This window comes from Panthera leo, chromosome C1 (assembly GCF_018350215.1).
Source record: "Panthera leo isolate Ple1 chromosome C1, P.leo_Ple1_pat1.1, whole genome shotgun sequence".
In the NCBI taxonomy this organism is placed as follows: domain Eukaryota; kingdom Metazoa; phylum Chordata; class Mammalia; order Carnivora; family Felidae; genus Panthera; species Panthera leo.
In genome coordinates this window covers 5,763,920-5,775,925 of record NC_056686.1, presented here as the reverse complement: position 1 = coordinate 5,775,925, position 12,006 = coordinate 5,763,920, and the positions used below count along the sequence as shown (strand labels likewise).

General features: G+C 60.7%; 1 protein-coding gene across 6 annotated transcripts in view; it reads left to right on the top strand.

Annotated features, from left to right (window-relative positions):
• Window positions 1-11,304, top strand: part of RERE (arginine-glutamic acid dipeptide repeats) — a 423,275-nt gene extending 411,971 nt beyond the window's left edge. For 5 of the 6 annotated variants that reach the window (XM_042949976.1, XM_042949978.1, XM_042949975.1 and 2 more), the window contains 10 exons: window positions 381-473; window positions 800-999; window positions 2,227-2,388; window positions 2,883-2,996; window positions 3,274-4,595; window positions 4,705-4,927; window positions 5,244-5,967; window positions 7,614-7,760; window positions 8,242-8,422; window positions 8,763-11,304. In XM_042949976.1, coding sequence (XP_042805910.1) covers window positions 381-473; window positions 800-999; window positions 2,227-2,388; window positions 2,883-2,996; window positions 3,274-4,595; window positions 4,705-4,927; window positions 5,244-5,967; window positions 7,614-7,760; window positions 8,242-8,422; window positions 8,763-8,796 — 3,200 coding nt within the window. In that variant the 3' untranslated portion in view covers window positions 8,797-11,304. The remainder of the gene's footprint in view (window positions 1-380; window positions 474-799; window positions 1,000-2,226; window positions 2,389-2,882; window positions 2,997-3,273; window positions 4,596-4,704; window positions 4,928-5,243; window positions 5,968-7,613; window positions 7,761-8,241; window positions 8,423-8,762) is intronic. The other variant, XM_042949977.1, reaches the window with a different exon arrangement.
• Window positions 11,305-12,006: the final 702 nt, after the last annotated feature.

The window sequence follows — 12,006 nt, the reverse complement described above, 5'->3', positions numbered from 1 at the left end:
TCGACCCAGTAGGGCTGGCAGGGGCGGGACTCGGTGGAGAGGGAGCGCCTCGGGACGTCCACATGTGTCGGGGAAAGCACTTGGATGCACTTCGCCTGCTCCCATTCCCAGTTTGTGGGCATCAGTGCTCGCCACTCCGGGATGCGGGTGTGACGCCAGTCCCCCGAAATACGGTAGGGCAGACCCTCGGGTACTTCACCCGAGTTTTCGTTCTGATCACCGGCCCCGAGGAATTCAGAGTGGGCCTTCGTGAACACTGCCCCTTCCAGGCGACTCTGGTGGCTCAGAGCCTGGGGCAGGCCACGGGTCACAGGTGGTCCCGGTCTTGGCCAAGCATGATGGTGTCTCCCCCATCCCTGTTGTGTTCCTGCCATGCCCAGTGGACCTGAGTTCAGCCAGCGAGGATGACTTTGACAGTGAGGACAGCGAGCAGGAGTTGAAGGGGTACGCCTGCCGCCACTGCTTCACCACCAGTAAGTGGGGGTCTGTGGGAAGGCGGGCGGGGGGCGCTTTCGCTGAGGCAGGCCAGGTTCAGGCGCTTCCAGGTTCAGAACGTCTCGTGAGTCCAGTTGAAGACCTGCCAGGGAATCACTGGCTTGACGTCCGCATTGCACTTCAGGGTTACTTGAGAAAAAGCAGAAGTTCGTATTTGTTGTCACTCCCCTGTCGAGCAGTCAGTGTGGTCGGGGCGGAGGTGGCGGGTATTCCTGAAATCCTCTCCCGCCCTGGGAGAGAGCGGCGGGTGTCTGTCCGAGCCCACGGAGGGGCCCCCCACCCACACCCCTCTTGCCTCACACAGCCTCCAAAGACTGGCACCACGGGGGCCGGGAGAACATCCTCCTGTGCACGGACTGCCGCATCCACTTCAAGAAGTACGGCGAGCTCCCCCCCATCGAGAAGCCTGTGGACCCCCCACCATTCATGTTCAAACCTGTCAAAGAGGAAGACGATGGGCTCAGTGGGAAGCATAGCATGAGGACACGGCGCAGTCGTGGCTCGGTGAGTCCTCGGGCAGGTGACCTGGGCCGCTTCGGGTTACTAGGACGCCCCGGCTTGTGCCTCCCGGGAGGCTGGGAGGTGACCGGTTTTATGTAGAGGACCAGCCTCCTTGAAGGAGTGATTGGCCCCAAAATACTAGTTCTGTCTGTGGGTCTGGGAAGAGCCTCTGTTCTCTCCTTCCCTCCCTCGTGTCGTCCTCGGGGAGTCAGTGGGGTATGCGTCCTGAACTCAGCGTCAGTTTCTGGTTCAGTGCGTGCCCTCCAAGTCCCTCAGACCTGCCTCTGGGCCCTGAGCCTGACACCTGCGGTGGCCGTGTCTCTGCTGCCTAAACTTGCAGCTGCCTTTTTTTTTTCTTTTAAATAAATATTTGATCCAGTTTTGGAAACTTTCGGTACATTTTTGTCCTCACTATATAGCCCTTTTCATAAAGAGGTTTTGTTTTCTAGGTTGGAAATATGTCAGCAGGGCCTTTGGGAGTGAGAGTTCTCACTAGGGATACCGCCAGAGTCTTCCCCCGTGGCCAGCCTCCCCAGCGGCCCTTGCAGGCCTGTAGAGGGCACCGTCCACCTTCCTCTGACCCTGGCATCTTGTCAAGGCTGCCGCGCCCTGGCCACCCAGCACATGGACTGGCGTGAATCATTGTATCCCCATCTCCTCTGAGTCCCATGGCTTTGCAGAAATGAACCGAAGTGCTTGGTGGTTTTAGGAGCTGAGCCACATTATTTGTCGGTTTATCTCTTTGGGTCATTTCCCATCCTGTCAGATGAAATCAGCAGGTGTTTGGTTTGGGCAAGGAAGTGGGCAGTTCCGTGGAACAAACAGGAAGGGTGGGGTGATTTAAAGCAGACCCTGTGTGTGATCGCCATTCTGGAGAATCTGGCAGAGTAAACGGCCCTCGCCAACTTCTGCCCCTCGGAAAACCTCGCTCGTTTCTACCGCACAGCATCCAGGACCATCCCTGGAGATGAGCATTTTAAGTTAAGAACTGCTGTCTCCTCCATGTGAACCCACCCATTCACCCCTCGTTCCTCCCTTCAGTCTGCCTTGACCCCCACACCGTGAGGAAAAGCTGCAGGTGCCTGTCACTTGCCAGGCACCCTGGTCTGGGATTTGCCATAGGGCAGGTGTTTGGGTCTGCTCCCGAGCCTCCAGCATGTATGCTGGGCCCAGGTGGCCCACAGCAGAGCCTGGGGTCCAGTCTCACCAGCCTCTGGTCTGGGTGGGCAGATGTCTACACTGCGCAGCGGTCGTAAGAAGCAGCCAGCCAGCCCTGATGGTCGCACCTCGCCGATCAATGAAGACATCCGCTCCAGTGGCCGGAACTCACCCAGCGCTGCCAGCACCTCCAGCAATGACAGTAAAGCAGAGACAGTGAAGAAGTCGGCCAAGGTGAGGTGCCTGTCACCCAGGGTAGCGGGGGCTGCTTGGGCCTGCCCCCCTCATTAACACCCCAGGTTGCTGGAGTTGATGTTCAGCTCCCTCAGACATGGGGCTGCGGGTCGTTCCTGGAGCCGCCCTAGGCATCAGCATTGCCTGGCCTAGGGCTGTGGACTGGGGTCTGGGGTCTGGGGTCCAGGGCCTGGACAGAGGTGGTCCGCTGCAGCTCCCAGCACTGACCTTCGGGAGCCGTCTGTTTTCCCAAGGCCTCGGAGGCAAAGGGTAGGGTGTGATTAGAAAGGCTCCCTCCCCGCAAAGCCAAGTTATTTCCACCCCCAGATATTTGTTTTCTCCCGGCCTCAGCTGGTCCCTTCCAGAACTTTCTTGCTTCTGGAGATGGAGCTCAGAATACAGGAGCAAGGTGTCAGCAAACCATTGTCGTCTCTCCCGAGGCTGAGGGACCCCCTCCCTCGGCCTGATGCCCCTCACGGGCTTTCCCACTGCAGAAAGTGAAGGAGGAAGCCTCATCCCCCCTCAAGAGCACCAAGCGCCAGCGGGAGAAGGTGGCCTCCGATACAGAGGAGGCCGACAGGACCAGCTCCAAGAAGACAAAAACCCAGGTGAGCTGTGCAGCCTAGCCACAGGGACTGTAGCTCAGGGACTGCTAACACCCCCCAAGAAGCCCTGAGCCCAGGGTCTCCCTGGGGCATGGCAGGGCCCTGTCTCCTAGGGAGGGACCTAGAGTGGCCTCCGACGCCAGCCGGGCCAAAGGAGGACCTGAGGTCCCCGGGGCCAGGCTCGCCGCCTCGTCTGCACGAACCTTTGTTGTGCGCCCGGCACGAGGCAGAGAGAGCTCTTGCCCTCCAAGAGCTTCATCCCTCCCATCTCCGGTCCTAGGAAATCAGCCGGCCCAACTCGCCATCCGAAGGCGAGGGAGAGAGTTCTGACAGCCGCAGCGTCAACGATGAGGGCAGCAGTGACCCCAAAGACATCGATCAGGACAATCGCAGCACGTCCCCCAGCATCCCCAGCCCCCAGGACAACGAGAGCGACTCGGACTCTTCGGCCCAGCAGCAGATGCTACAGGCCCAGCCACCGGCCTTGCAGGCTCCCAGTGCGGCCACTCCGGCTCCCTCCGCCGCCCCCCCAGGGGCCCCCCAGCTCCCCGCACCGGGACCCGTGCCCTCTGCCACTGCGGGCCCTCCCCAGGGCTCCCCCTCAGCCTCCCAGCCCCCCAGCCAGCCGCAGGCCCCAGCGGCTCCCGCTCCCCATGCGCACATCCAGCAGGCACCCGCCCTGCACCCACAGCGGCTGCCCTCACCCCATCCCCCGCTGCAGCCCCTGACCGCGCCGGCTGGCCAGCCCTCCGCCCCACCTCACGGCCAGCCCCCGCTGCATAGTCAGGGCCCGGGCGGCCCCCATAGCCTCCAGGCCGGGCCCCTGCTGCAGCACCCAGGCCCCCCTCAGCCCTTTGGTCTCCCTCCCCAGGCCCCTCAGGCATCAGCTCTCCCTCATGCCTCCCTGCAGCCCCCAGCCTCGCAGTCAGCGCTGCAGCCCCAGCAGCCTCCTCGGGAGCAGCCCCTGCCGCCGGCCCCCTTGGCCATGCCCCACATCAAGCCCCCACCCACCACGCCCATCCCCCAGCTGCCGGCCCCACAAGCCCACAAGCACCCGCCTCACCTCTCAGGGCCCTCGCCCTTCTCCATGAATGCCAACCTCCCGCCCCCACCGGCACTGAAGCCCCTGAGCTCGCTGTCCACGCACCACCCTCCCTCGGCCCACCCGCCTCCCCTGCAGCTCATGCCGCAGAGCCAGCCCTTGCCCTCCTCCCCTGCCCAGCCCCCAGTGCTGACCCAGAGCCAGAGCCTGCCCCCTGCCGCTCACCCCCCAGCAGGCCTCCACCAGGTGCCTCCCCAGCCCCCATTTGCTCAGCACCCCTTTGTCCCTGGGGGCCCCCCTCCCATCACTCCCCCCGCCTGCTCCTCCACCTCCACCCCACCCGCGGGGCCTGGCCCCTCAGCCCCGCCACCCTGCTCTGCCGCCGTTTCTTCGGGAGGCGGCGTACCCGGGGGGACAGCCTGCCCGCTCCCCACCGTCCAGATCAAGGAAGAGGCTCTGGATGATGCCGAGGAGCCCGAAAGCCCCCCGCCCCCGCCTAGGAGCCCGTCCCCTGAGCCCACTGTGGTGGACACCCCCAGCCATGCCAGCCAGTCAGCCAGGTAGCGGCTTCCCCGGAGCGTGGGCACAACCAGGGCAGGGACAGGCTGGGCGGCTGGGGCAGGCGGAGGCCCCGGCAGGGCCCCATCGAGAGATGTGACCCTTCTTCAGGTTCTACAAACACCTGGACCGTGGGTACAACTCGTGTGCGCGGACGGACCTGTATTTCATGCCTCTGGCGGGATCCAAACTGGCCAAGAAGAGGGAGGAGGCCATCGAGAAGGCCAAACGGGAGGCTGAGCAGAAAGCACGCGAGGAACGAGAGCGCGAGAAGGAGAAGGAGAAGGAGCGCGAACGGGAGCGCGAGCGGGAGCGGGAGGCGGAGCGAGCGGCCGTAAGTTGGGGTCCACCAGGCTCGTGGGGTCCCTCTGCGGCCCCGCTCTGGGGCTCACCGTCTCAGCTACACTCTCGGATGCCCGCGGGCGTTACCTTTTCTCTCAGATGCACAGCCCCGGCTGGGGCACAAGGGAAGCCGAAAGCGCAGAGCAGGCTGTCCCAGCAGGGTCCAGACCGCGTGCTTGCGGCCCAAGCCTGTCCCCGGCCATGGTTGGGGCTGGCCCCTGGTGTTGGGGAGGAGGGACCAGGTTGGCTGGTCGGTACAGGCCGGCAGCTGGGCATCTGCCGCTCACACCCCCGCCCCCTTCCTCCAGCAGAAGGCGTCCAGCTCAGCCCACGAGGGCCGCCTCAGCGACCCCCAGCTCAGTGGTCCCGGCCACATGCGGCCGTCCTTCGAGCCGCCACCAACCACCATTGCTGCGGTGCCTCCGTACATCGGGCCCGACACTCCCGCTCTTCGGACTCTGAGCGAGTACGCTCGGCCCCACGTCATGTCGCCCACCAACCGCAACCACCCCTTCTACATGCCCCTCAACCCTACCGACCCCCTGCTGGCCTACCACATGCCCGGCCTCTACAACGTGGACCCCACCATCCGCGAGCGCGAGCTCCGGGAGAGGGAGATCCGCGAGCGGGAGATCCGCGAGCGGGAGCTGCGGGAGAGGATGAAGCCGGGCTTCGAGGTGAAGCCCCCGGAGCTGGATCCCCTGCACCCAGCCACCAACCCCATGGAGCACTTCGCCCGGCACAGCGCCCTCACCATCCCCCCCACTGCGGGCCCCCACCCTTTTGCTTCTTTCCACCCGGGCCTGAACCCCCTGGAGCGGGAGAGACTGGCCCTGGCGGGCCCCCAGCTGCGGCCTGAGATGAGCTACCCTGATAGACTGGCGGCCGAGCGGATCCACGCCGAGCGCATGGCCTCGCTGACCAGCGACCCCCTGGCCCGCCTGCAGATGTTCAACGTGACTCCGCACCACCACCAGCACTCACACATCCACTCACACCTTCACCTCCACCAGCAGGACCCCCTCCATCAAGGTGGGTGCCCCCCGGGCCGGGCTGTGACAGGGTGCTGTGGGCTGAGCTCTGGTTGACAAGGTACGGACCAGACGGGCAGAGCCGCTGTCCGGAGGCAGAGGCGGTTCTTTCCCGAAGGAATCCTCGATTCCTGACAGACCTGAGGACGTTCAGCATCTGTCTGGGAACCCTCAGCTTGCGGTCTCCTGGTTAAAGCTTCGTTTCTTGGTCCTGTGCCTCCGGTGCCAGGGATAGCAGGAAGCAGCCTGTGCTCACTGAGGCGGGTTCAGGGCGGGAGGTGGGGCCTTGGAGCCCAGGCGAGGCCAGGGGACACCAGGGAGGCTCGAGGGAATCTTTGAGTGAGGACTTAAAAAGAACATTGCTTCTGTTCCCCACTGAGGGGCGGGGCCTGGGCTTCTGCTGGCTCATCCCGTCGGGACCACCCGGCTCTCTCTGTCCGCCCTGGGAACGAGAGCTCCCCCGGGCCCGCCGACCGGCCAGCTGGGGTGAGGGGGGCTGTGCCTGCCCCGGGGCCCCGGGGCCTGCCGTGGGCTCCCGTGGCACAGCCCACGTGCGGGACTCCCAAGCGGGTAGACCTGCCTCCGGACTAGGGAGGAGGGTGACAGATGGAGCAGGACCGGAGGTGGGGAGGCCTGCACCTTCTTTCTACCTGTGCGCCCAGCCCCGAGGCAGGGAGCCCGGACTCCGTGCACGAGGATGGTTCTGGGGAAGCCGAGGAGCTGTCACGTCTACCCCATAGTCCTGACGTCTGGAACTTCGTGGCCGCCCGGCATGGGCTAAGCTCCGTGGCCGGTGGATGTGTCCTAATGCCGCGTGGGGACAGGCAGTCGTTTGTTCATACAGCATTCATCCGCTTGGCAGATACTTGACTGAGCGCCTGTGATGTGTCGGGCACAGTTGTCAGTGTTGACAACAGCCCTACGCGCGTTACCTTCCCAGCCTAGAAGCGGTCAGTCAGCGTTTCTTGGAGTGTGAAAAGCAGCGCGTGTTCTGGAGGACAACAGAGCAGGGACAGGGAACAGGGGAGCTGGGGGCAAGGTTGCTGTTAGAGAGAAAAGCTCGCCAAGATGGCAACTTTTGAGCGGGCTCGACGGTGGGCAGGGACGTCCGCAGGGACAGGGCGAGCAGGGGCACCTGGCCTGAGAGGAGAAGGCGGGGCTTAGTGAGTCTCACCCCGCCGGCTGCTGGGCAGAGGGCCAGGGAGGCAGCTCTGGGCAGCGTTGCCAGTCCGGCTGGCAGCTGGGCGAGAAACGCTGGCTGGACCCGAGCGGCCCTCGGGTTCCGGTGGACCTGACAGGTGCAGGGCAAGCCTGGGGTGTTGGGCTGGGTGGGCTCTGATGACATGGGGTCCTCGGCAAGACGGTGGCGGGGGTGGGGGGGGAGACTGTGCCTCTAGCCATGCTCAGGAGTGAGCGGAGGGGCTGTGTGTGAAGAGCCGGCTCTTTACCTCCCTGTTGCTTTCTGGAACTTTACTGCGGGTGGGGGTGAGGGCAGCCACCGTGGGTCAGGACTTTTGGTGGCCCTGGTGGCCGGGAGCCGGCCATGGTGAGGAGGAAGCCACCAGTAGTCACGGCCAAGGAGGGCAGACACGGAGAGAGCCCCGGCGCCCCGCACCGCCCGCATCTGGACTTCTGCCCCTCTTTTAGGTTCAGCAGGCCCGGTGCACCCGCTGGTTGACCCCCTGACCGCTGGCCCTCACCTGGCTCGCTTTCCCTACCCCCCCGGCACCCTCCCCAACCCTCTGCTTGGACAGCCCCCCCATGAGCACGAGATGCTTCGTCATCCAGTTTTTGGTAAGAACGCACCTGGGGAAAGAGGGGCCCAGGTCCGGTGCGAGAGTTGGGTTGGTATTTGACGTCCCGTTCCTTCATTCCCTCATCCACCTCTTTAGCAAATACCCGATGACGTTTCCCGAGAGCTGGTGGGGGGGGATGGGTAGAGACGCATAAGAGCCAGGACGAGGGCAGTGCGACGTGAAGGAACAACAGAGGCGCTGAATTTACATTGAGGGGTCAGAGCGGACCTCTGTGAAGAAGAGCCTGAGCCACGAGGCCTGAGGACGAGGGAGCGTGTATTCCGTCCGTGTTCCCCCCAGCTTCCGCCCCTGGGGTCAGGGGATCGCAGGGGCAGTACCTGCTCCCCGGGTCCCTGCGGAGTAAGCAGCCCTCCTGCTCCCCGCCTCGGGAGGCCGTCTCCTGACCTGACCTCCTCGCCAGCCTCGTCCCGGCCGCTCCCTTGGCGCCTCTGTCTCAAAGGCCGTTCTGTGTCTGGCAGGTACCCCCTACCCCCGAGACCTGCCTGGGGCCATCCCACCCCCCATGTCTGCGGCCCACCAGCTGCAGGCCATGCACGCCCAGTCAGCAGAGCTGCAGAGACTGGCCATGGAGCAGCAGTGGCTGCACGGACACCCCCACATGCACGGTGGCCACCTACCAAGTCAGGAAGATTATTACAGGTGAGGCGGGGAGGGGCCGGGAGGGAGGGAGGGCCTCACTGTCTGAGCCCAGGCTCCCACCTGTCCCACCTGTGGCCACTGACCCAGCCTGGCGGTCACCCCTCCTGGCCGTGCCCACCGTGTGCTTCGCCCGTTTCCACAAAGGCCACGCTCCCCCGCCCCCCATGGCTCTGCGGGCCCCTGGCGGGGACTCCCAAGGAGCCATCTTGACGGGAGGGAGACGAGGGGAGGGTCGGCTGCACGGGAGGCCACTCTGGTCACCTGGACCCTCGAGCTGCATGCCTGGTGGCACCTGCCCAGGCCTGGTGCTGAATCCTTTCTCCCTTTTTTCCCTTTCTAGTCGACTGAAGAAAGAAGGTGACAAGCAGTTATAAGTTATTTATTTGTTAACGCTGGCTGTGGAAACCCCAATTCTTGGGGGGGAGAAACAGGACTTTTTACATACAATACGAGCTACAGAAGCAAAAAGAATATCTTCTAAAGATTTCTTTATATATTTAAAAACCCCACAACTAAAAATGTTATCAGCATAATAGTGTTTGTTTGTAGAGAGAATACCTTGAGACTGGTTTGGGTCTCCCTGCATGACAGTCCCCCAGAAACTTAGTGAGTCCTGGACTGGACTGAACATTCAGAAAACTTTCCCTGCAATCTTGGGGTTTGGCTTTAGTTTTCTTTTCCTTCCTTGATTTCTTGGCAGGTGCTAGAATCCAGTTCACACCCTTCACTGTGTGTGCAGACACACTCAGCCACGTGTGTCCCAGAGCCCACGAGGTCTGCAGATAGGTGGCATAGGAGTTTGGAATCCAAGAGCTATAATTTTTAAAAAAACTTTTATTTTAATACATTGTAGGAAATCTTCATAATTTGAGAAAGTTCTGCAGCATGGCTTTTTACGTCTGTAAATAAATAATTTTAGAACGGCATTTTTTTTCTTCCACAAACTATTCTGATCTATTTTTTCCAGCCATGTCACTGATTGTGAATTCCTACCAGCTATTGACAGAATACAGAGTTGATTTTTTAATAAAAAGTTATATATAATTATCCCTTTAATTAAAGGGAACGGATGGGCGTTACTAATTACAAACGGGCAGGAGCTTGAGACGAGGTTTGGTCGTAGCAGTGGGCATCCAGGGGTTTGCAGGGACGATGTTACAAACCGTTTGTTTGTTTTGCTGCCTTGGTTTTCACTTCTGTCTGTTCCTAGCTTGTGCTTCGCCAGAGGTGCGGATATTTGTTAGATCGAACCTTTTTTATTTTGTACCAGGAGCGCCGGAGTTAAGTGTCCACCTTGTTCTGTCTCCACGGGGTAGAAAGCACATGTTTCTGTGTGTCTGATTGTAGATTTCCTTATACGTTTCTATGCACACACATTTGGCTCTTCTGGATGAACTGCCTTCTTAAATACTCTGACAATTGCGGAAACATTCTAGAAAATTCAACAAGAAAACGATTCCCTACAAATAGCACACGCTTGCCACAGGAATCTGTTAGAAACTTCCCCTGTTGTGTGTCATCACTAGGATCTCCCTGCACTGAGGCCAGGCCACCCCTGCTGCACGGCCTGAGGCCGCTTTTGCTTGAGGGAGGCCCGGAGTTGGCATGGTTTTGGGTGGGGACGCCGTTTGAGTCCCACTCTTGCTCTCGTTCCTGGTCGGAATGGCTTCTTTCTGCCTGGGAGCTGCCCCTCTGAGGGCTCGGGCTGCTCTGCACGGGGGCCGCCTCTCCTTCCTAGTTGTGGTCGCGATGCACTTTCTCCAGAGCGGGGCCGGGCGTGGGGGGTGTCTGCGCCTGTCGATGAAGTGTTCTGTCAGGACGTGACCTTTCCCCGCTCCTCTCCCCTCAGACTGGGAGTCACATCCAAGAGCTGTGGGATGACAAGAGCACGTGTGGGTCGGTGGACGTGTGGGGCGTGTCTAGGGCTGGAGCCGAGTCGGGGGCAGGAAGAGAGGCTGGCGCTTTGACCCAGAAGCCAGCAGGTGTGAGCTCAGACCCAGGTTCCGGATTCAAGCCTGCATCAGGGCCGTTTCCAGTTTCTGTTAAAACTACGATTGGTTTCCGTCGGGACAGATGGAGGATTGTTTTGTCTGTTGGGAATGTTTGTGGTTCTCTCCTTTGATTTTTCTCTCATTCCATTTCTGCCTTAACTTTAGCTCCTTAGAGGGGAGGCGAGCTCGGATGGACCCTGTGCCATCAGACGGGGGGCCGCACCGGCACGAGGCACTTGTTTCCTCTGGGGGGGCGGGCCGGCTCTCCTGCAGCCCCTGCCCCGCTGCCCCCACCTCCTCTGCCATCTTTGGTTTCCGTGCCTGCCATTCAGTTAAACCTTCACCGCCTCTCTGTGTCCTCCGTTTTTCCAAAGAAGAGACGGAGTGAAGTAGTCAGAAGTCTCGACTTGAAAAACGTCTGCAGGCGTTTCCTTGTTCGGTTTTGGTTCTTTCCCCATATCCCAGGGTGAAGCACTGAGATTCTTCCACTTAAAAACCTGCAACCCGAAACCCTCACCTGGTCAGCTGCACTTGGTTTAGGAGGCCCCAGACCTTCGCAGTGTCTTTGAAGCCCGACCCCTTGGTTTCCTTTTGGATTTTCCTTCCTTTTGTTTGAAGTTTGGTTTTGCTTTTCTGTGTTTTGTACGTATCTTGTTGAATGTTGTCGAGATTGAGCTTTGTTTCACTGCAGGAGCAGAGTGTACATTCTGATTTGCTACGTTTATATATATCTTGAAGCTAAATGTATATATGAGTAGTTTGCCATGAGATAACACAGTGTAAACAGAGTAGACACCCAGAAATCGTGACTTCTGTGTTCTCTCCATTTTGAGTCTTTTGTAATTTTTTTGAAATATTTGTGGACATAAATAAAACCGAGCTACACTACAACAGCTGGGTGTTGACCGGTGGACTGTGTCTCATTCCTGGGAGCGGGCGGGGAGATTGGCAGTCGCCCTCCACCTAGGTCCCCCAGGGCGGGCAAGGGGCGGAGGGGAGCGCCCGGTTCCCCGCCGTTACTGGCACGCGGCTCTCCAGCCCTCCAGAGCAGCTTCCAGAAAGATTCCTGTCTGCCATGCCTGGTAGGAAGGGCAGGGTTTCTCTGGCTGAGTGCCGCCAGGGGCTTGCTCCAGCCTGACTGGCTGCAGTGAGCTCACCCAAGCAGCAGAATGGGTCTGGGGGTGATGGCCCTGGGACCAGGAGCAGGCACCCTCCCAGGTGAAGGGGCGAGTAGCTCCTTCCCCTGCTCAGAGGAGAGGTCTGAGCCACCCACCAGCATGGTGGCCTCCTAAGCCTGTCCCCTCTCCCCCTCTCCTGGAGGCCTGCCAGTGCCCTAGCCCACCCTCAGAGTTGCTCTCTGGGATCACCCCATCGCAGAGGGACGGACAGCAGATGGCCTGCAGGGTGTGGATGTGGCCGTGAGGAGGCAGCAGTCATCAGAATGGATTCGGGCCGTGCTTTCGGCGACCGGCAAGGGCATTTTCTTGAAGCTTCCAGACTGTCCCTGGAAATTTATACGCTCACCTCTCCATCTGGGATACGGGTTTCTAGATGTCCTGGGAGATGGAGTGAGAGCAACCCAGAGCACTTACT